The sequence below is a fragment of the Olea europaea genome, chromosome 21 (assembly GCF_002742605.1).
Source record: "Olea europaea var. sylvestris chromosome 21, O_europaea_v1, whole genome shotgun sequence".
Taxonomy (NCBI): Eukaryota; Viridiplantae; Streptophyta; class Magnoliopsida; order Lamiales; family Oleaceae; genus Olea; species Olea europaea.
The window spans coordinates 5,663,655-5,688,534 of NC_036257.1; the positions used below are offsets into that span (position 1 = coordinate 5,663,655).

Here is a 24,880-nt window from a genome sequence, read left to right on the forward strand (position 1 = left end):
TGTGACCAATAAAAATTTTGAATCTGTGATCGATGAATAATCTGTGGCCTATAAAAATTTGAATTCGTGACAATAATTTGCAATGAGTAAATAAGTTGTGACCAATAAAATTTTTGAATCTGTGATCGATGAATAATCTGTGGCCTATAAAAATTTGAATTCGTGACAAAAAATATTCTGTGATTTATAAAGTTTTCGATTTGTGATGAAGAAATAAGTTGCGACCAATAATTTGATAAGTTGTGACTAAAAACTAATCCATGACTAATTAAATAGCTAATTGTGACAAAAAAATTGTGACTTTGAAAATGGTGATGATTTTACGTCCGAAATATAGATATGAAAGAGTCCGATCACATAAGGAAATTGAAGCTTGATTTCAGGGAGTGATTGTAACGATTTCTCTCTCCTCAATCTCCCCGTCTCTCCTTCTATATGTATATGTAGGTTAGATTCTCTGAGATTTGCAAAATCAAACTATATTTCTTAAATTTGAATTGTATATTTCTTACCATCCGGGATATGGAATTTTCCCTAAAAGAAAATTGATTTGGACCTTCTAATATAATAAGTGAGTCCATCAAGATAGTTCATATATTTCATAAAATAAATAATTAATTAAAATTTTGTTGAGGCTATGATTTTTAATAAAATAAATAAATAATTTTTTTTTTCAATTTTGAATCGGGTTATCGGATCGGATATCCGATAATATAGTTAATCGGATATGAATTTAACATTCAAATATTCGTCGAATTATCGGATCGAATAATTATTTTTAACGGATCGGATCGAATTTGAGCAGATCCGATCCATTGACGAGGACTAAGGTAACAGTAGCATCATATCAAAAAGGATTAAGGTTTGTGGAATCCAACATGATTTTTCAGTGATGTAAATTGACTCGAGATTCTTTGTGTGGATCTCAAAGCAACTGTTAAAGAGTAGAATATTAATTACTAAGACCTTATTTAGTTCTACTAAAAAAATTATTAAAATTTAATTACAATCAATTTTAACCGCACATTTTTGAGAACTAACAACTTTTAAACCATATGCTTCATCATATATATATATATTTTTCAAAATTTACTAAAAATTTAATTTTTATCTAAATCAAACATCGACTAAATATGGATACAACAAACAACCTAAAATTAAAGAGAGATAATAAAAGGGCTATTGTAAGTTTTTTTTTTTTTTTTTTTTTTTTTTGCACATATAGCATGTTCCAGAGTTATTTATGTCCTTTTATTTTATGATCATTTTAGGAAATTATAAATTATTAAAAAATTCGGTGCAACAAAATTTTTTTTGGCGACAATAATATCCAAGGAAAAAAATAACATAAACCCAAGAAATTCCAAATGTACCCATTTATTTCTAATGTTATTCTTCGTCATTAATAAAAAAAAAAATTCACAAAAAAAAAAAAACACGATGTCAATCGAAAGGAATCGATCACTTTAATGATCTTGATTTTATGCGAATGGTTAACACCTACTGTGTCGAATATGACATTAATCAAGCTATTAGATTGTCTAATATAAAAAAAAAATTAAAGTAATTGGATAATAAAAATACTTCATTGGTCAATTTAAATTTTTTTTTCTTAAACTAAACTCTAGTGTGAAATTATCTCATTCCAAAATTCTCAATTGTGGGTTCAACGAAAATTAAGACAAACATCATAGGCATTTTAGTCAATGAATGTTTTCCAACGGCTAGTAAACCCTAGCCAGCATTTGATAAGTGGGATTTCAAACACACGAATCCCGAGGGACAATAGTATCGGACCCACCCACTCACTCTTCAGTTGCAGTGTGACCAGAAATCTCTCCCAAAATCTTGAACAAAAATTTCAAGAATTCTTCAATCCCATAACCCACCCACTCAAGGAATCTAGCAAGAATTCACCAGTTCCCTGTTTTTCAAAATCATGAATCTTAACATTTTCAAGAAAAAAACTTCACCCAAAGGTAAACCCTATTCTCTTTCTTTCATTTTTTCCTTTTCTGTGTTTTTTTAGTTGAAGAGTTAGAAAAGGTTGTACCTTTTCCCTTGGTTTATGAAAATCGAAGGAATGGTGGTTTTGCTGTACTTATTCGTATTTGGGGAACTCTCAATTTCATTTTCCTTGTTATGTCACCATATTTTTAGCGGATTTTAGGAGAATAAATTTACTTTCGTTCTTACCTTTACCAAGTTTCTCTCTCCAAAAATAAATTTTTCCATATGTGCGCTGCGGTGGTGTGGGCTTGGGGTAAATGTATTAGATGGATCAAAAGAATACGATTAATGAAAATTTGGTATTTAACAGATGCACTGCGGACCAGCAAACGGGAAATGGCGGTGGCCACCAGAGGTACTTCTAGCTTATTGCATTTATATATTGATTTGTCTGGTTCTGCGGTGGTGTGCCTACGAACTGCTTGTACCGTGAATAATTTTTCTTTAGATAGAATTTGGTTACTCATCCCCTCTCGCCTCCCCGCGCCCCCACAAAGGGGTTTTAAGGATAATTGCATAAGAGCATTTGAAAAAGTTTTTAGGATTTCAGTGATAGGTTGTTGTTGGTTCCGGTTTTGGACTTAAAAAAAGGCACCAAGAGCACAATGGTAAACAGGAAATACTTAAAGAACACAGATTTTTGGGCCGAATCCCACCAGAGGTTCAGTGATGGCTTCAAACACTCAATCCCCAATTGAGCATCCGTTAGGGTTACACTCGAATCCAATAGCACAATCTCAAATTATAAGGCAAAAGTTCGATAAAAGAAGATTTACAGAAATAATTAACCAATCTCTCAACAACTAGCACAAACTAATCCACTCACAGGGAGGGGTCTAATGCCATCATAAATTCACAGCAATCATCCTCTATGCAAGAATTTTACTTAGAAATTATAGAGAATCGAAGGAAGACGGTGAACAGTAGATAGAGAGAAAAACGAGAAATCTGAAAGCTGCTAGGGTTTCCACTCTAACCCTAACGAGAGTAAAGCTCTCAATTTACATGAGATAGTCCCAAAACCTGCATTCAACAGCCAGCAACACGACATGTCATTCATTAAGTAAAATCAAGATTAGTTAATAAAAAGTGTTTCAATAATGTGTTTTATCAATTTACAGAAGCTTTATTTGGATCAAGCACAACTGGGCCGGATTACGCATATAGGTCATTGGACCATCATCAATTAATTTTGGGCTCAACAATTTCAACAACGTAAATTATCCTTCACAATCTTCACATTTGCTACGATTTGAGACCATGCCAGAGTGGATTTGAGATGAACCAGCATAACTTCATATGGTCTCTTGTTACAAAATCGAAAGATAATTAGTAATTTTCAAGGTTCAAGAGGCTTAAAGAATCCTTGAATTTATTGAAATGTATCATCTTTGCACCTGCATTTGTTGGAATAATCTTATTTGGAATTTTAACTAACTTTATATCACCTCTTTCAGTTACATCTCTAGTAAAATGATGTACAAAACTTCACCTCATTTTCTATAAAATCTAATTCATGTAACTAATCTTTCTAGCAGTTTTTCTTCGACAACTTTAGTAGCATGCTAGCAGCTATATATTGTGCCTCAGTGGAAGATAAAGCAACTAATTTCTGAAGTTGTGAATAGCATGTTCCATTTATACAAATACATATGTTGAAGTAGATTTTCTATTATCTGAGTTTCCAATAAAGTCAGATTTACATATCCTCTCAACTTAAGTCCATTTTTATCTGTTTTGACTATCAATCCTAAGTGATGTGTTCCTTTAAGATACTTAATCAAAATTTTCATTGCTTTCCAATGAAATACTCATAAATCTATTCAATACATTAACAACATATGTGATATCAAGTACACTGAAATCCAAAACATATATAAAAGATCGAACAGTATTAGCATAAGGTATATTTACCACTGTATTAATTTCATCTACAATTTTAGGTGATTATTCAACACATAGTTTGATATAATCTAATAGTTTCATATAGTCGGATAAATGGGAGACGAATAGCTTTAGAATCATGAAGTGAAAATTTTCTAATAACCTTTCCTACACAATACTTGTGTTAAAAATAGTTTTCCATTGATTCTATCCTTTTTCTTTCCATTCCTAATATCTCTCTAGCAGGACCTAAATATTTCATTTCAAATTTCGATTTTAACTTTTATTTTATAAAATTAAGTATAGGGGAATTAAGTACATTATTATGTCAAACCAAAAGCATATCATCCATTTATAAACGTGAAAAAAAAAATAGAATTTTTATCTATCTTATAATAGAAACAGAGATCGTATCACTTTTCTGTCATGGTTCCCATTGCAAGATATGGGGCTTGAATCCTTTATTTACAAGTTTTGCTTTACATCTCATTTTGCTTTATATCTCATATCATCTTCTTTCAGCTCAGTCTTTAATTTTAGAAACCCATTTGCAATTTGTAAGTTTGCTGTCCATAGGATTTTCCACTAAGTTCCAAGTCTAATTTTTTATTTAGTGAGTTCATTTATTCTTGCATTTCTACAAGCCATTTAAAGGATTCTTTACTGGAGATAGCTTCTTCATAAGAATCATGTTCTAATGTAAGAGGATTAGATATTATGCATATTGATATATAGAAGGTCTTACTTGCCTTCTGTTTTAATTCTGAAAATTTTAAACATGATCTAATCGGATATAAATTGAGGTTCTGTTTGAGGTTGCTCCACCACACAGTGGTGTAATTCAGGTTTTGATCATTCAAATTAATTTATGTTATAACAAAATCTTTTTTATCTAATTTTTCTCTTGTTTTATCACTAAGGCAAGGAAAAGTTTCTTCACTAAATATAACAAATCTGGTTATCATGACTTTTAAAGCCTTTAGACTTTTATATCAATAAATTGGTATCCTTTTAACCCCTTCCTCATAACCAAGAAAAACACATTTTATGAATTTGGGATCTAATTTTATTCGGTCTAATGTGCATATGCAACACGTCCAAAGGTTTTAAGGTAAGAATAGTCAGGAACTAATCATGTCCAAACTTGTTCTGGTATTTTATAATCCAAGGCACCAGAGGGGCTCCTACTTATCAGATAATATGCAATTTTGGCAACCTTCCACCAAAATAATTTTGGTCCAGAACTGATGAGCATATGGTCATTTCTAGAATGGTCCTATTCATTCTTTCAATAATTCCATTTTGTTGGGGTGTGCAGGTCACACTTCTGTGCCTTAAAATACTATATTTGTTGGAATACTAATCAAATTCAATAATGCAGAACTCAATGCCATTGTCTATTCTTAATATTTTTATTTCCTGACCTGTTTGATTTTTTATTAGAGTATTCCAATATCTGGAGGTTGCAAAAGTTTCTCACTTTTGACTTTGATTTTAATAAGAAAATCCATACTTTTCTTGAAATATCGTTAATGATAAGAAGATAATATTTGCATCCTGATACGGTAGTGACATGTATAGGGCCCGACCCCACAGGTCACTGTGAGAATACTTCTAATGACTTGTGTATACCAGTTTATAATTGGTGATCTATTTTGTTTATCCAAAATACATGTTCACAAAAGTTTAAATTTCGAACAGTCTTTCCCAAATAATACTCCTTCTGAAAGAAGTTTTAAGCTTTATTAACTTAGATGACCTAACCTCTTAGGCCATAGATCTAATTATTAGATTGGATCACTAACTTCATGGCTTTTTCGGTGGAATAACATCAAAATTCACTACATAGATTCCATTAATTTTGGGTGCACTGTCAATGACTATCTGATTTTTCTTAATATTAGTATACCCATTTTTATTATCTCTTTTGTTGACTCTAAAAATACGCCAACAGAATCCCAACCTCGTTTTCTCCACTTACATATCAATTGTACATTGAACACTTCGTTGAAGGCAAAGATCGTCGATCGAGAAAAAGGTTCGACGACTGTTTGCACTTTGACGGTCAAGTCAACTGGACAAAAATAGGGAGTGCAAGAGAGGGTGAAAGGGGTTTGGTTACGGTTAGAAAACATACCTTTGATCTCTATAGCACGAACACTTTAATTAGGGTAGCTTGTCCGTGTCGGGCACATGTCGGTACTGACACTCTATAATAATCATTTTTCTTTCTTACTATAGCTATTATATATTTTTAACTCAAAATTATTAGTAAATAACAAATAAATACTCATATTTAAAAAATTTCAACAAAAAAATTACTAATAAGTATAAAACTAAGTTTATACTATATAAATGAAATTTTTTAAAGAATTTATTCGTGTTAGTACTTTTTTGAAAATCAAGAGTCGACATATCCGACACGTATCGTGAATGAAACTCACATATTTAGGGGAAAATGTAAATGGGCCAAGTATTGCTAATGGGTCGAGTTCCAAGCCCAAGACGAAGCTTCTTGATTTAATAGGCCCAATCAAATTAAATGGTCGATGCCACGTCATTCAATGTGGGACCCCCTCCGTCATACGTATGCCACATAATTTATAGGTATAACAATAATCCCCTAAGTTTTAGTTGTACATTCATGTGTGGGTTGAACTTCGAAATATAAGTAGTCAATTAGGTGAGGCTTTACAGATTGGCTCAGAAATATGAGCAACTCCATTATGAGGACTTCCGAACTGCCTCAAAAATAATATATGTATGAGCTTGATTAAGTGAGGCTTATAGATTGCCTTAAAAGATAGATATCATATATGATTTGTCAAAATTTCGGCAACATTTTCTTTGTAATATGAACTAAACCAACCTATAATACCATACAATATTTCCATTGCAAATGTACAATATAAATTAGGATCCACTTACCCCTCAAACTACTCACGACGATAAAGTAAGTAATGACATATCACATTTCTTTAAGATATAATGTGTAGAGGTCTATCACACATCATAGTAAATCATATTCTTGCACAACTCAGTATAACAGTAGTGCTATAGTGAAGTAACATGCTGACGGTAATAAAATGTAAAAATAATGTTATGACATACTAACAATGATGTGACATGCGTACTTGGCAGCAATGATGTGGCATGCTTACTTGGCAGCGATAATGTTCTGCATATACTAGTAGTAATAATGTAATGATACTAAAATAGTATCACAATAATAGTCCCCCAAGTTTGAGTCAAATATTAATGTAGATCGGACTTGACAAATAAGTCAATGTGATGAAGCTGATGCAAAGGCGAGACTTCGAATGTAAGTAGTAGAGGCGATGCTCTGGAGGTATAAGTAGCAGAGGCAGTGCTCTGGACGTATAAGCAGTAGAGGCGATGCTCTGAACATAAGTAGCTGTGAGAAGCTAACATCCTTACATGAGGGTGGCGCATTTGTGTTTAAGGCTTCCTTCATGGTGTTTGATCTAGCCATGAAAAGGATTAACTTCTAAGGGAGCAAGGTGTGGCTCCATGTGAGAGGCATCGCACTTGTCCTTATCGAGCCCTGTTTTGTTTTTTAACTCCTTGCAAAAGAGATGACTCCTTCGTGCAAGTGTTCTCTTTATGAAGCGGTAAATGACATCATTGTATGGTGGATGGTTCATCCCTCTAGGGCTTCCTGCAATCAATGCAGAGGCATGATGAGCTCTCTTGAATATTAATGCATCTGTAATGCAACAACTCATATGGTGAGGCATCATGAGAAGCGAGGAATGAATATCGAGCTGGTAGATCGTCTCAAACTATTGTCTTATAAGCTAACTTCGGATAGACGAGGCCGTGTAGCTAAGCTCGACGATAGTGATGGGCAAAGAATAAGCATTTGGGGAGGTTGGAAATAACATCCTGCGAATAGCTCTCAAACTATCTGAGTCTTATAAGCGACCTTGCATAGACAAAGGCTTACAGCTAAGCTCAACGATAATGAGATGCAAGGAATAATTATTTTGCAAAGTAAGGAATAAGTATCTGACAAGGCGAGGAATAGACATCCCTCAAATAACTCTCGAACTATTGGAGTCTTATAAGCGACCTCGGATAAACAAGTGCTTAGGGCTAAACTTGAAGACAGTGAGAGGCGAGAAATAAACATTTCACAAAGTCAAGAATAAGTATCTGGGGAGGTGGGGAATAAACATCTCGCGAATAGTTCTCGATGGCCTTGGATAGACGAGGGCGTAAAGTCAGGAATAAACATTTCACAAAGCCAGGAATAAACATGGCAAGGCAGAGAATAAACATTCCACTAATAGCTCTCGTACTAGCAAAGTCTTATAAGCGAGGAATAAACATTTTACAAAGCCAGAAATAAGCATCTGGCAAGGTGGGAAATAATTATTCTGCTAATAGCTCTCGAACTATTGGAGTGTTATAAGCTGGCCTTGAATTGACGAGGTCTTATAGCTAAGCTTGATGATAGTAAGAGGCGAGGAATAAACATCTTGCGAATAAGACCAGGAATGACTCATTTTACAAGGGCAAATGCTTCAAGATTGCACCTCTTCCTTTATTTAAGATACTGCCTCTTCCTTTATTCAAGAAACAAGGACTCCAAAAGATGTCGCATCTTTCTTTATTCAAGGAATGAGGACTACAAGATGCCACATTTGATAATTAAAAATTCAGCTAAGTATTTCATCTACATTTGCCATGCATTCTTGCAACCTTGAATTGTCTACTATCTGTTTTCTTGTTAAGTACAGAAATTAGAACAAAGGTCATCCTCTAAATAGGATCAAGTCGATCCAGAAACAGAAACTCATTCTCTATTCTCCATATTTGCCAATTTTATTCCAGGAAAAATTGCAAGTTGGAAAAATATAAACAACCTTTTTCTTTGAAGATTTGACCTTAGATACGGATCAATAATAAATAAAAAATCATTATTTTACTAAGGGTTGCAAGGTGCCGTTTGTTAATCACGTCTTGGAATGAACAAAACTTAATTGGGGCATTTTGTGCAGCAGTTGATGTGCATAATTATAATTCATAATTTTTTAGAATGTTTTGCACGTGTTCCAAATCAAAAAAAGTAAAATTTAATCAATATTTACCTGCCCATGTACCTCTGAACATATCTACTGTCGTCAAATTCAGTGCATATGTAGAGGAAGAAAATTTGGATCCACCTTGTAGAACTATGACAGATGTCTTTTGAGGCATTTAGTTGGTGAACTTTCTCATTTAAAAACACCAGCCCAATCAAATATGGAGTCCATTGGTGGCAAATTGTTTCATGAAAATAAATTTGGGAATGGGAATAATGTCTACGAAACCCATTGAAATCAATTGGATCAAAGAGAAGCAATAGGCATAGCCAAACTTATAAGGTTAGACAAGCTGAGAAGCAATGGGCCCAAATAGAATGAATCTCTTAGCTCAATTCATTATGCCACAAGGGAAGAGCCCAAAAGAATTATCGGAAGTGTATGAATTCGTTTTGACCAGAAATTGCATAGAAAAGATAGCACCTCAATGCGGCGGGAAACTGACATTGGAACACGTGAAAGTTCCATTTCGGAGTAAAAGGAATGCACCGCCAAGGTGTTATCTCCGTCAACATTAACATTAATTTGACATGTTTTCTGGAGAAAGCTTGACCCATGTCTTGCCATTCTTTATGATGAATGGTGGTTGCCGGATTCTCAAACTCAAAAAAAGTCGAACTTATAACAAGCTCAAACCAAGCCCAATATATTTTGGTAGATGTCATTGCAACAGTTGGAGGTGCTTTTATTGCCGCTACCCGTGACGGTGGCTACATCTTGGCCAAGGCTTTGTCATTGTCGTGTTACGTTGAAAGCTTCACAAACGGGTTCCATTTTTTAGAAAACAGCAAAAGGAATCGGAATCCATAGAATTTCTGGAGAATTTTTCATTGTATGACTGAAATTTTTTATGTGCCCTTTGCGTTTGGAAAAAACATAACACACCAGAAGAAAATTTCACCAATTTAGTTAAAAAAATCATCCTTTTGGTAGCCCAACACGTCTTTTTTTTTGGTTGTTATTTTGCACCACATTTGGGATGAATAATTGAAAACCAATTTGTAGATGGCTCAAGTTACCAAAATATTTTCAGCTCATTTTAACCATTTTCATGGCTGATCTCCTCCGCGTAAAAATTTCTCTTTCCCAATTCTTTCAATGGCATTTTTCTTCTTTTTAGTTGATGGCAGATTATTTTTGTTTGCCAATAACTCTTTTCCATGTATGAAATATGGTCGATTTCTTTGATCCTTTGTCGAAATTGCCTTTTTTTTCATATTTTTCTTTTTGGCTGACTTCTTTATTTTGGCCGAGATAGAACTGCCCGGAAAATTTTCTTTTTTCAGTCGATTTTTTCCTTTTTCAGGGAAAACTCATTTCTGGTTTCATTTTCTTCAAAATCCCCATTTTGCTTCTGAAGAGGTTTTTTCGTTCTCTTCCTAATAGAATATTTTCCTTAATTTATTGAGGCTATTTCCAAGTTCACAGTTGGGATGACTCGTTAAAAAACTAGTTGGAAGGATGCTTCAAGCTGCCAAAATTTTTTTGCTTCCATTGACCATTTTCATGGCGAATATCGTCAGTAGAAAATTTCCTTTTTCCCATTTTTGTTTGCTGCAACCATTTTCATGGTGGATTTTTCAACCCTTTTGCTTTCCAGTGGCTCAATTTCCTTCATTCTTGGTGGCTGACATTGCTGTTTTCCAATAGAAACTGACTGGAAAATTCTTCATTTTCCAGTGACCTTTTGTATGTGGTAGAACATGTTAAAATACCGTTCCCATAGACGGCGCCAATGTTGACCCAAACAAATGCACCAATAGAATTACGACTTCATTCCTTCCACTTAGACATCACCTGCACATTGAACACCCCTGTAGAAGTCAAAGGCCTCTGGTCGAGAAAAAGCTCCGACGACCATTTGCACAATGACGATCAAGTCAACGGCCGGATAAAAATAGATAAGAGTGCAAGAGAGGGTGAAAGGGGTTTGGCTTGGTTAGAAAATGTACCTTTGATTGTGTATGAAACTCACATATATATAGGAAAATCTAAATGGGCCAAATGTTGCTAATGGGCCGAGTTCAAAGCTCAAGACAATGCTTCTTGATTTAATTGGCCCAATCAAATTAAATAATCAATGCCAGGTCGGCCGATGTGGGACCCCTTCCGTCATGTGTATGCTACGTACTTTATAGATATAACATCTTTAATAATCTTCATCATCTAAAACTCCTAGAAATATTAGATTTCTTCTTAGAGCGGGAACATGTCTAATTTTCTCCAAAGTAATTTTATGGCTCAGCCTTAGAACAATTTTGCCAATGCCCTAAACTTGGCAGCGTTTGTTGTTCCCCAACTTAACAAGTCCCCCATTTAGATTGGAGTAATAAAAAAACTATTCCTTATTGGGACTCGTATGAAATAAGCAGCCTGAATGAAGAATCCAATCTTGATCATGTTCTTCCTTTGAAGAGAGAGAGGTCAAAGCAATGTAAACTTAGTTAAAGTCTTTGATAAATACACGTGGATGGACCATCACAGTCATGCAGTAGGCAGTGGCATTTTGAACTTTTTTATCTCTTTCATTCAAATTTTCAACTCTAGTAACATAGAGGGCTTTCCTCAACGAGATTGACGATTGTTCTCTCAACCATGACTAAACAAATAATGAATCGATCAAGGAGTTATTAACCTTTTCCTGTCCGAAAATAGATTTGTGCGTCACCATCGAATAGGAATATAAACTCCTAAAAATTTTCAAATATGTAATACGTACTGCCTGCTTTATCCCTCCGTAACTTCCTGCTTTAATTTTTTATTCACACATTGATTCTGTACCATCGCAGGCATTGAACGGGAGATTGCATCTTTACAAATGGAGGTATGCTGTTTGATGTTCTATTCATACTAATGCCCCCAACATCTACCAGTTAATGGACTTGTTTATATACTTTCATGAGAAAGTCACTTCTATCTTCATATTTCAGGAGAATAAATTAGTTGCAGAGATTAAGAAAACGGCTAAAACTGGAAATGAGGTAAGTCTTGATGAATATTTTTTTGTTTATTTAGAATATATGTAATGCACTGTACAAGTGATATGGGACTAGTTGTATTATGAGAATCTAGAAACAATGTTGAGTTCAGCATATAATTGCTGAGTAAAGGCTCGACTTTTCTGGTTTCCTGTATTATGTGTCCTATAGTGCGCCTTTTTTCAATCTGTAAGGCCATGTTCATCAATACTTCAGAAATTAAAAGCTCAACTTTAACCTTTCCACACCCAAAGAACTCCATCAAGAGTGATGTTAAGAGTCAGATTTTGATTTCTGTGTTCCTTGGATGGAGACAGGGAATAGGGTCCTGTGGTTTTAGTTTTGGATGGCTTGTCTTTCCTACCTGATGCTATATGATTAGATCTATTTCTGGGTGTACTTTTTTCCCTACCTCTTAACATATCATTTTAGTTCTGCAGTTTAGATAATTGTACAAACTTTTGTGCCTTCAAAACAGCTGATTTGAATATTTAATTTCAGTAACCAACTAATTTTTTGTCAAACAGGCTGCCACCAGAATTTTAGCTCGTCAACTAGTTCGTCTGCGGCAGCAAATAACAAATTTGCAAGGAAGTCGTGCCCAGATCAGAGGCGTGACAACTCATACACAGGTCACTTCATATTGACATGCGGCTTTGGAACAAATATACGGGTTTTAGAAAAAAGATTTAAATCATCTGTATATCTGATGCTTCTTTTCCACCTTTTAATCGTAGTTTGCTACTTTAATAGGCCTTATATGCCAGCACTTCAATTTCAACGGGAATGAAAGGTGCAACCAAAGCAATGTCTGCCATGAACAAGGTATACATTTGAAGCATTACATTATACATATATGTTCAGCTTTGTTGTTTAATCAATGTTCATTGCCCTACCTATTTGAGGTCTGAAAGTCATTACAGTTATTCATGAATAATCTTCTGATCTTTCTAATTTGGTCAGTTGATGACTGACGTAGTTATATAGTTCTGGTGTAGCATTTAGACTGAATATGGTTTAATGCTTAATATTTTTCGGCTAGATGAAGAAGCCCTGCAAGTTTAGTAGGGCTGCTGCTACTTGTGATGGGATAGAGAATACAAACTAGATTTCTGTTGGCTAGTCAATAATTTTTTTTTTTTTTTTCACGTCTTATTTCAGCAAATGGCACCTGCGAAACAAGCTAAAGTGATCAAAGAGTTCCAGACACAGTCATCACAGATGGACATGACGGTAAACTTCATTGCCTAAAAATCATTTCTTTTCAATATGGAAACTCGTTTGTGAAGTAATTTTTTTTTTTTTTTTACAAGCAGTAGTTATGTATAAAAGCCCATGGAGTGTACTAATATGACTTTCTATTTAGATTGAAATGATGTCAGAAGCTATTGATGAGACATTGGACAAAGATGAGGCTGAAGAAGAAACAGAAGAACTTACTAATCAGGTGCTGAATCATGATAATCCTTTTGTGTTTTCTTTAAAAACGTTGAACTCTACGACGGTCGTAAATTCATTGTATTTCCTTGTAGGTGCTCGATGAGATTGGTGTTGACATTGCATCACAGGTTGGTTCCGCGAGTTTTATTAAGCCAATAATATTTTTCTGTCGAATTATGTTAATATGATGTACAAAAGAAAAGGAAAGCGTAAGGAAAAACGAATCTGATCGTCCTGCCCTGTTTCTCTTGACAGTTATCCTCGGCACCGAAAGGTCGGATTGCATCAAAGAAAGTTGAAAATAATGTTGTCCCTAGGTATGTTTAGTATTTTTTGCTTGCCTTAGAGAAAAGATTACTGATTTATAACTTGTTAATGTTCGTTCTTGTGACGACTTTTCAGTTCTGCTTCTGCTGATGTTGAGGACCTCGAAAAAAGGCTGGCATCTCTTCGACGAATATGAGATTGAAAAGAAACAACGAGGTTCTCTTCTTAGTTCTGCTAATGCTCTGTCATTGATCTTCCACAGATATGGATGGCCAAGAAATCATGGAGCATTGGAACACTTCTCTTATAAAATATATGTATATCAAGTGTTTGAATAGATTCATAAAAAAATTGTGAAAGCAAGAAGACTACAGTGTCTTTTGGAGCTGTTTAATCTTATCTAGTATTGTATATTAAGCGTATCAATGTTACCAGACATTTGTCTCATATTATTAACTAAATTTTTATAAGCTGCTTCTAATTAACCATATTTATAATTTATAATGAGGACTGCCAGAGTAAAAAGGTCATTTACAAATGATAATCAATTTGTAACACTCGCCTTAATGACTATTTACATTATAATTACCTCGTTAAAAATTATGTTTGATAAAAATTCAGAAGGACAAAAATATAAAACGAAGGAAAAAGTACGAAAATTAAGTCATTAGAACATTATAAAAAGCAGTACAACTACTCCTTTGATTTCAAATAATGAAGATATTTATATCAAGCAATTCATATCTTGTACTCTAATAATTTTAATGTCACAATCTAGATGAAGTATGTTTAACGTTGTCTTGTTACAACATTCAAGCAATATCATCTCGTACAAAATATTTTTCAGTAATTGGTGACTTAAGTTAGCATGATAGTTTGGTGAACAATACATTTTGTTGTTCCTCTCTTTAGAATACTAGAGTAAAATCATAAAGTTATATTGACGTTAAATGTTTAGCAAGTTATGAACATTCATTACACACACAAAATCTTTGGTTAAAACTTGCTAAGAAAACCTTATTGGAAAAAATATAGTAAAAGAAAAATAGTACATCATTTTTTTGAATCCACTATGAAATTTTCTAATTAAAAATCTTGTTAGGAAAACTCAACGAGACAATCTCGATCAAGGAAAAAATACAACTCGTATTTACTCTCCATAACAATCATATTAATCAAATTGTAAGTTTCAGGCATATTACATCCTTTAGGGATATGATTTGTTATGCAAATGAGTTGACAATAATTACATTTATTATACACATTTGAAATATCACATATTGCCACGATAACACAATATAGACTTTTTATTGCATCGACAACATGATAACTTTTTTATTTACACATTGCAAAGTTCATTATGTTAGTAGTCGTGCATTATGTATTATGACTTTATTTTTCTCATTTTCTTTTTGCACGGGTATAAATATTTAGGTGCTCATATTGCAGATCTAGAAACTTCAGGTTTCTCTAGTAAGTTCAATTTTTGATAAAATGTCGTCCTTGTATTTGATCAGCTACTTCTACCTTCAATATCCTCATTATAAATTCACAATATGAAACGTTACATTATCTACAAAAGTGTTGTTAAAAAAAAAAAAAATCTTTTTCGATTCCATTTGTCTTGTATAATGACACAACTTAATAATATATCTCAATTTTTCTTATTTTAGGTACTTGAATTTCTTCTGAAGTTTTACAACTTGTTATGTTTATATGCACAATAAAAGTATATTCCTCTTCAATCGGGCATTTTTACTATTTGCTTTATTTCGTTTTAAAGATTTTTATATTAGAATTGAATTTCATCACACTTCAGACCTATGATAGATTTACCAAATATACTATTAACAAATTGTCCTTCTAGAATGTCAATTTGGAACATTTTATAAGATATTGTTAATATCTTTGATTTGTGTGAGAATTTAAAAATGATTACGATGCATCGTGTTTGTTATTTTTAACTTCTTAATTCCTCCACCTAATATTGAGAAATCTGTGCAATCAAAATATCAGTCGACAGATTGCATTATAAAATATCGCCCGAAAGTTTATAATATTTTATTAGAATTCAATATATTCTCAGCAATCTTTAATGCTCATCTTAGTACACATTGGTGGAATGATTGTACGTATATTTAATTATCAAAATCATTGGATGGAAAACATTAGACTTTGACATAAGCCACTGCATGAGAAAACTTTGATGTTGATAAATTCAAGTGTTGCTACATATAAAATAGGGAGCACTTTGTTCATAATAATAGCATTAACAAGACACGTCGTTTTAATTGTATAACTTGAAATTTGAACATGTAATCTTGTAAACTTCAAGTTATGAATGTATTGTAACGCTATGCAATCATCTTATATGTACTTATTAGATACAAAGTATTTAGATTGTCGACATAAAGGGTGAGATCCTCCCTACGTCATTCTAATTAATTTTTAGAAATCAAGAAATTAGTCCCGATTATAGCTAATTATTGTGAACAATCAATTTCAGTACAAAGAATTAACATAATAAGCGGATTCATTCGATAAAATCATCTGAATCTCTAAGTAATTTTTTCCTCCAATTCTCATTTCGCCTTATTATTGATCCAGTAATGCTTTAAATGGTCATACCATATAAAAGAACAAGAAAATAAGGAAAATCATGCCGTTGTTGTGAACTGTGACACATCGATGGGGTGAATGATGTGAATTATGTAATAATCCTATCAGGAAAAATGAGGCGATTGCTTGATGAGAATAACATTTTTGATTCTTCTAGTGTTGATTTTAATTGATTCCAAGATTACTGCAACCGCTGTATCATTTTTCTTCACTCCTTTATAATTTGTAGGCTTTTGATGTACTTTAATGTATATTCTTTTTAGGTTACTATCTTTATTGTGTCATTGATAAAAAAAAAAAAAGTTTTAATATATATATATTGAACTTGTAATAAATGATTTTTGTTTGCATACTAATGGTGTTTTTTATTGGTAAGATAAAAATTAAAACTTTTTTTTTTTTTTTATCAATGACACAATAAAGATAGTAACCTAAAAAGAATATACATTAAAGTACATCAAAAGCCTACAAATTATAAAAAAAAGGAAAAGGCGCTACTTAATTTCTCATTTAAAATTCTAGTGATCGAATGAAAATCATTCGAGACGTATTACTAAGAATTATCAAAGTTTTAATGAAGCAATTTCTAATAACAACTCGATTGACCATGCCAATATGATGTATTTGTTGGGAATCTACTTATACATGCACAGCGAAAAATTAAAATTATTTCGATTCCCACCGAGGATCTCTTTGTGTTTAGATAGAAATCGTGATAAAAATTGTACCTTTGACGAATTCTGCAAACCTTTTGCTTTTCTTTTAGTTCCAGCAATCTTGATTCGCCATCCACAGCTGTCCAATTGTATAGCCTCCAACAGTGATCCACACAGAGAATAAGATTGCAGCTACCAGGGTTTTCTCTCTTGTGCCAGCAAGAATAATGAAAATCATATGGACCTCAAATTCTAGTCATGTATTTATATAAATCCAAACGGGCTCGGCCCGATCCGGTTCAATATTTAATTAATCCATTTAATTAAACTCGGTCTGTGAATTAATTAATCCAATTAATTAATCCGGGAATATAAATAACAAATCCAATTAATTAATTTATCCAACGATTGTTAAATTAATCATTTGGCAATTTATAATCTTCCAATTCTCTTTTGTGTGCGACCCATTAGGTTCCCGACCACAATGCCTAACGACGTGAAATATTATTTTGATCTAATCAAAATTGATAAATTAAAACACCCTTTTAATTTATCGTCAATTCACACTCGCCGTCCCTGATTGACATCTAGCAATGTGTCAGGGCAATACATGTGATGAGAAATGTCATGTGGTGTGACAAAATCAAACTCGTTTGTTTACCTTGAAACTATAATCCCTTCGTCAATATGATCCGATCAATTATAAGATATGGAAGTGTGTCAATCTCGATCATCGATCATATCTTTCACTCCACTATTAAGTCAATATAAGTCGAAAATTCCTTTTCGACTTATGAGTACACCTTGGCCAAAGACTTCATCATCGACTTAATTGAATAAAACGCAGATCATAATTTTCTACTATCTAAGAGTGACGAATCCTTTATTGATCAATCACAACTTTCATACGATTCTTAACGTACCTGAACGATGTCGTATTAGCGGCCCTTTGCAGAGCAACATCCAACACCACTAAAGTATGACTGTCCTCATATAAGGTACCATGACGACCTCAAGTCAAAGGACCAATTCCACTACCTAACGTTAGAGATTAATCACTGACACTTAGATAGTTATTCATGTGGAATCTCTCGACGAGTCTCCAATGTTTTGTTCTATAATAAAATATCCACGTGTTCATTTAAGTGTTACCACATTTTAGCTTGTGAGATCAGCTACTTATTTTACAAGTAAGAAATGTTATACGTGATGGTCTCTCCGTAATAATGATATCCGTATCTCTTTATTACTTACAATCATGGACGATTAAGATTCAATTAGATGTAATTTGTATCTCACAATCACAACTTTTGTGATTAACAAATTACGAAGATTTGAATCTACGGACTCTATTATTTATTTAATTGTCTATTAATTAAATAATAGATCTGCCATTAAATTACATTAATTATATATCAAAAGTATTTATGTCCAAAGTTGATTGGACCTAGGATATAATACTTACAGTATTGAGCTATTCATCATTTTATGTGTTCATACACACGTTATGCATTTAATGTATTGGCTCCAAATATTCATCACAATGCAATGTCATATACCATTATTGACAAAGAATAAATATGACATCAAAGATAAGGAAAAAAAAACTCCATCATCAAATCAGGATCGACCTTTTCCTCATCATTATATATTTTTTTCTTTTTAAGAGAAAAAATTGTTTACTGATCAATTAGAAAACAAAGTTTGCATAATCATTTTGCGAGATTAAATCAAAAGATATTCTTCTAGAATATTTGTATATATAAATCTTGTTTCTTCAGGAATACCACTATATTTTTATAATTTTAATAAGGTATTTACACTACTAGAAAGGGAGGCAATAGAGATGAAATTTTAGCAACAAAAGTCTTCCGTTGCAATACCAATGGATTAATAACAAATTAACAACGAATTATTATTTTATCATTTTAAAAATTTATATAATAAATTACTAACAAAATTACCAATGAAAGTCTTCCGTTGGTAAAATTATGTTGCTAATCCATTGGTAAAATATAAAAATAAATAAATAAAATAATTTACAAACGAATTTTCCAACGAATGATTCTGTTTAAAACTATATAAAAGAATAAAATAATTACCAACGGAAAATTTTTGTTTGAAAAATTTTTAAATCTACCTTCCTTTTAAAAGAGGGGCTTTTAGGAACACTGTTAATTTATGTCACATGAGTTTTCACACACTCTTCACCGATTTGATTTTGCTACAGTGCACATTTTAGGGCTTAAATCAAACGCACTTTCTTTTCTGCACAAAAGAACTTTTCAATACTGCCTATTCTTTGGGCTACCAAAGAAAACCCTAGATCAGTCCTCAAGACTCTCAGGATCACCTCTCATGGCCCATAGACTGGCGCAGTTCAATGGTAAATCGTTAAAGAGATAAAAGAAAGCAAAATCAGCTAGGATTTTCTAGTAACTCTCAATCATAGGACATGAAACATGAACTCGCTTCCGTTGCTTACTCGATATCGGAGGCCTCCAAAAACAATGATAGCGGTACCTTGAAGCGCGCCAGGGAGAACAAGGATGAGGAAATCATATTATTGTAATATTATTGTAAATCATATGATATTTTTCAAGATTTGTGCTACATTGAGAGCACAATATAATATTCTTTGAGAATTAGAATTTTTAAAATTTTGCACTTAAGGAGCAATAGCACAATATTTTTTAAATATTAATTATATAATTTCATTTTTGGGGATGAAGATATTCTTCTATTGTATTGATTTTTGTTGAATTGTCTTCTTCAAAATTAATAAAATAAATTTTTTTTTTTTGGAGATATTGTAATGTTTGAATTTGTGCTTTCTCAAAAACAATGAAATAATTTTTTTGGGGAATAATGATATTTAAAAATAATTTTTCAAAAATATTATTTTGAATTTATACTTTTTCAAGAGTAATAATATGATATTTTTTTGAATTATTATTAATAATAAGTAATAAGTTACACTTGATCAAATATATATATATATATCAATTGGTAATCGGGGAACATATCTCACCTATCTGGGAATTGTGATTGGGAACAGAACGTAGTGATCTTTGAAACGTGTTGTGAACTTATGTAGTCATGGGGTGTGGGTGTTTGTGTGCCACATGTGAAAAACTTGTTTGTGAATTTGCTGTGAACGTTATACAGTGAACGGTGACAATGAATAGCGACGTGCTGTGACCATTACGCAAAAACTTCCAAATACATAATCGAAATTTGTGACTTGGGCAACTTTAACATAGAGATGTTGCATGACACTTGTGAAAAAATGTCTGCCACCTGTGCTGTGACAATTATACCATAATATGACCTTTTTTCCAATAGAATCTGTGACATGCGATGTTAATGGTATTGCTTGAATCTAATCATATGCTATCCACACTTTGTTATTGTCACAAAATTCTTCATGTTTTGTAATTTAGTACGAACACGTGATCTACATGTAATAAATATGTGACCATAATATACGAGCTTTGACACGCGTTAGTTGTGACTATAATTGGATTTGTGACTGATTATGTTTCAGTTCATTTTATAGAAATGGGATTCATTCACGTTTGTTTGTTGAAGGGCTCACAAATGTCGTTAGTGTTGATTGATCACAATTGCAGGTATATGAAGCTTGTTGATACAGTTATGACAGAGTTTGATTTGGACCCTACAAAGGTGGCTTTGACGATGAAGTATATCTTGAATAGTGAGTTTCCTTCGATAACAATCAAGAGTGACAATAATGTGTTGTCATATATGGTTTTGAAGGATATGGATTATGAACCTTCCAGATATCTAATATACATCGATGTCACAATTGCAGATGGCCAAAAAAGTCTATCGCTGTATCAATTTTTATTCAATCTAATGAACATGGTTTTTCATTAACAGATATGTCATCAGATATATGTGGAGCAATGTGGAGCCGTCAAGTGACAAGTTTGAACATGAGGTCATAGTTGTAGCAGTTGCAGATGCTAGAGAGGTAAAGGAAGGAAGAGTTTTTTGTAATAAGAAAATTATGAAATTGAGCTTGTCGTTTTATGCAATCCAACATATGTTTGAATATGTGGTCATTCGGTCACATAAGAAAGACTATCTTGTCAAATGTTCACATGACGAGTATAGTTGGATATGCAGAAGGTCACACATGTGTTGTAAACATCATACTCAGTACTCATAGGCAAGTAACAAAGACAGTTGTGTCAACCTACATTAAGTACAAGTACACATCGTCACGCACTATATACACGCCGAATGATATACGCAACAACATGCTGCATCCATATGGAGTATCATTGAACTATGTCAAGGCTTGGCGATTTCAAGAGAAAACTTTGAAAGTACTAAGGGGTGATCCAACTGATTCGTTCAATAAGATACCAAGGTTCTTTTCCATGTTGTAGCGAACAAATCCTGGAATGGTTACAAGCCTAGAAATTGATGATCACAGTAGGTTTAAATATTGCTTCATGGCACTGAGTTTGTCTATATGGGGAAGAAAATATTGTAGGCCAATTGTGGTTGATGGTACATATCTAAATGGATACTATGGTGAGACCTTATTCACGACATGTACTCAAAATGTAAATAACAACATATTCACACTTGCTTTCGAAATTGGGGATAACGAGAATGATTGCTCGTGGTTATGGTTTTTTGCACAATGGAAGACAGCCTATGGTGACAGAGAAGGTTTATGCTTTGTATCGGATCGTTGTAATATCATCAAAAAGGCACTTGTCACAGGATATGTTCGAACCATCTCCTACAAAATCTGAAATCACGTTACGAAAGATCGGGTCAAAACAAAACACAAGCATTCAATGTAACTGTTAGCGCTTACACATTATCGAAAAATGAATATAACATACGACAACTTGATGTATTAATGGGAAGATAAGGGGTTACCTAGTAATATATTGCAGATTATCAACAATTTATATTCATTTTTTAATAAATTTATTATGATACTGTATACTAGATGATATACGTCTCCATATTTTTGTTTGTAGGACGATGTTTGACTGAGAGATGGTCACGATTCCACATACCTTTGAACTAGTATTCCACAATGACATCGAATATCGTGGAGTCAATTAATGCGATCATAAAGTCTGTCAATAACTACCATATTTTAGCTTTGTTGGAATCATTGTGACAAATTATACAGTCCTGGTTCTGCAGACATAGGGAGACCGCGCAAGGCACTTTTACGACTTTGTCAAGCAAGTATGAGAAGCAGATGAGGGAAATGAGCACTGATATGAGAAACTTGAGGCAGATGAGGGAAATGAGCACTGATATGAGAAACTTGAGGATAATGTTAAATACTGTGACCTAATATGTAATTTGTGACTTTCGACATCTTCTCTATGACCTAAACTGTAGTATGATGATTCTGGTTTTTTCCCTCGTAAATGTGCTATAACCAATTTCAAGATTTGTTACTTGTGCTGTGACCTATACTGTGGTATTTGTACAATGTAACACACGTATGTGACATGCACTTTCATTTGTATCCTAAAATTTGTTTACGTGACTTATTGTGTATATAACTTGCATCAATAATTGCATATTTCTCTTGTTAATCAGACAATGTTTTCCATTAGCAGTGAAAGTTCATTTTTAATTGTTGACATAGAAAATCGGACATGCCATGTAGGATGCTTCAAGTTGATCAACTACTTTGTTTACACGCTTTGGCTATTTTTTCAAGTATGAAGATGGATTCATATGAATATTGTTCTTACTACTGCACAAGTGAAGCTTACAAAAATACATACCAAGAAATCATTTTTCCCATTGAAAATCTAGCTGAATAGATAGTGCCAGACGATATCCATGAAATAGTTGATTAGCATTCGGATCAGCATATGAAGAGAACATAACTGTCAAATGTGGACGGTGAGATGAAAGTGGTCACAACTGCAGAACATGCAACAACTTAGTTCCGTTAAGTCAGAGTTAATCGAAGAATAAAGAAAAGAAAAGCAGGAAGATTAACAATATACATTAACCTAAATGCTATAATTTCTTTATTTTTTCATTCATTGATTGTATGTAATGTAGGAGGCCAAACATAAGAGAATACGCATATTGATTCAATCATTACCAATAGAATGTTCAGATTTTATACTGATAAATCTAGTATTTCGACTCATAAGTGTGTTGTGACTGTAGAATAGGATCTGCGACCTGTGCTGTGACTTCAATGCAAAGCCCTGTGACTATGTAGTCAGAATATATAACCAACTGTACGTATGACACGCATGTGCAGTGTGTCACACATGAAAACCTGTATGCGAAATTTTATGTGATCGTTATGCAATGACCTGTGACTTTTCAATAAGAATATGTGACCTGACATGATAATAACACGTGTCTAGAATGTGGCGTACATGAAAATGTGATTTCAAAATGTGCTGTGACTATTTTTATGATATGTGACTTGTGTTGTGACCTTTTAAGGAATTATCTATGACCTGTGACCACTGTGCAATGACTTACGACTATTTGCCAACAATCTGTAAACATGGCAGTAGTTCAGTTGCAGTGTGAGGTAGGGGATAAACCTATCTGTCACCCGTGCTGACAGAATCACACACCAACAAGTGACTATTTGCATTGAGTTCTAAGATCTGGACAATGTTACATCATCAATCATGCGGAATATGACATATAATTAATCATTTCAAGACAATGTAATGAAGTATTCCAACAACTACTGTAATGGTAGATATAAACAATCAAAAGTACCAAGTACGTAGTCATTACAAAAAAAATTCCAAAATGGAAGAACATGTTTCCATCTATTACAACTTGTGACTGCACATTGAACTATCACTCTATAACAATGCTTGATCCTCCAGTTTGCTGCACCTTCCTTGTGGCTTTCCTCATTTTCTGATATCTAAACAACAATGATGCTATATCTAGCCATGCTCTGCCCACATTAAATTTTATGGACATAGATCCTATGTCATTAGGAAGCATGTATTCCACATATTTGACCACATATATGCCACAATCATGTCCGAAGAACAAAAATCGATCTATTAGGTATGAATTCCAGTATGTAATAGTATGGTTAACTGTAAAATGGTAGTAAAAAGCATACAAAATTTTCTGCTGGAGAAGGAAGAAATCAAGATTTACCTTTCCATGGAATCTCCTTTCTATATTCCAATACATTTCATGAGGTGTGGAATCATTTTGACAAAGGGTTCAATTTCAATACAGACCTTGACATCATTGTATGTCTTCCGGCTGAATTCAATGCAAGTAACATATGCTTCTTTATGCAAGCATTACAAGCATCTAATGTACTTTATTGGTAGACAAAAGTGGAATAAACACTAGGTCTACTTCAACCCATAGAGTGCTCAATTGAATTCTTATATTAGTAATGTCATCAATCAGCCTCTCATCTGTCACAACAACATTTGCATCTTGCTTGAACTTGGGATATATGTTCTTGATCTTAGCCTGAAACAACGAGTCAGTTGTGGTAGCGATGAACTTGACATTTTCCCATTTCTTGCTAATTGACATATATTGTAGAAGCACACATCCATATGCTAACAAGATGCAAGTACGATACACAATTAGGAAGTCATAAAATCGACATGAATATGGTGCGTTGCACAGATAATATGAACTGTGACAAACGTAAGGATGTGTAACCAATAACCTGTGGTCTGTGAACATATTTAAGACCTGTGATCACTGCAGAGATGTGTTTTATGTGCAACACATATTGTGACCTACTGTACATATAAGCGATGACTCTTCCGCGACCTGTGACCTACTGCACGAGTATTCGGTGAACTAATATACGTATAACCTACGACTTTTATGGAATGAACCGTGACATACTACACGTGTGACCCGTGTGTTCAGTGTG

General features: G+C 33.4%; 1 protein-coding gene across 1 annotated transcript; it reads left to right on the forward strand.

Annotated features, from left to right (window-relative positions):
* The first annotated feature begins 1,767 nt into the window (after positions 1-1,767).
* LOC111370457 (vacuolar protein sorting-associated protein 2 homolog 2) lies at positions 1,768-14,157 on the forward strand. Its single transcript, XM_022992171.1, has 11 exons — positions 1,768-1,979; positions 2,321-2,365; positions 11,792-11,826; positions 11,933-11,983; positions 12,508-12,612; positions 12,734-12,805; positions 13,142-13,213; positions 13,347-13,427; positions 13,513-13,548; positions 13,676-13,737; positions 13,823-14,157. The coding sequence occupies exons 1-11, from the start codon at positions 1,940-1,942 to the stop codon at positions 13,881-13,883; spliced, it is 660 nt and encodes a 219-aa protein (XP_022847939.1). The 5' UTR covers positions 1,768-1,939; the 3' UTR covers positions 13,884-14,157.
* Positions 14,158-24,880: the final 10,723 nt, after the last annotated feature.

What these genes read in the sequence shown, in the direction of transcription:
- LOC111370457 (XM_022992171.1), top strand. Translation starts at nt 1,940, where the DNA reads ATGAATCTTAACATTTTCAAGAAAAAAACTTCACCCAAAG. An exon ending in CGGCTAAAACTGGAAATGAG is followed by an intron (nt 11,984 to 12,507) that starts GTAAGTCTTGAT and finishes TTTGTCAAACAG; the next exon opens with GCTGCCACCAGAATTTTAGC. An exon ending in GTGTTGACATTGCATCACAG is followed by an intron (nt 13,549 to 13,675) that starts GTTGGTTCCGCG and finishes TTCTCTTGACAG; the next exon opens with TTATCCTCGGCACCGAAAGG.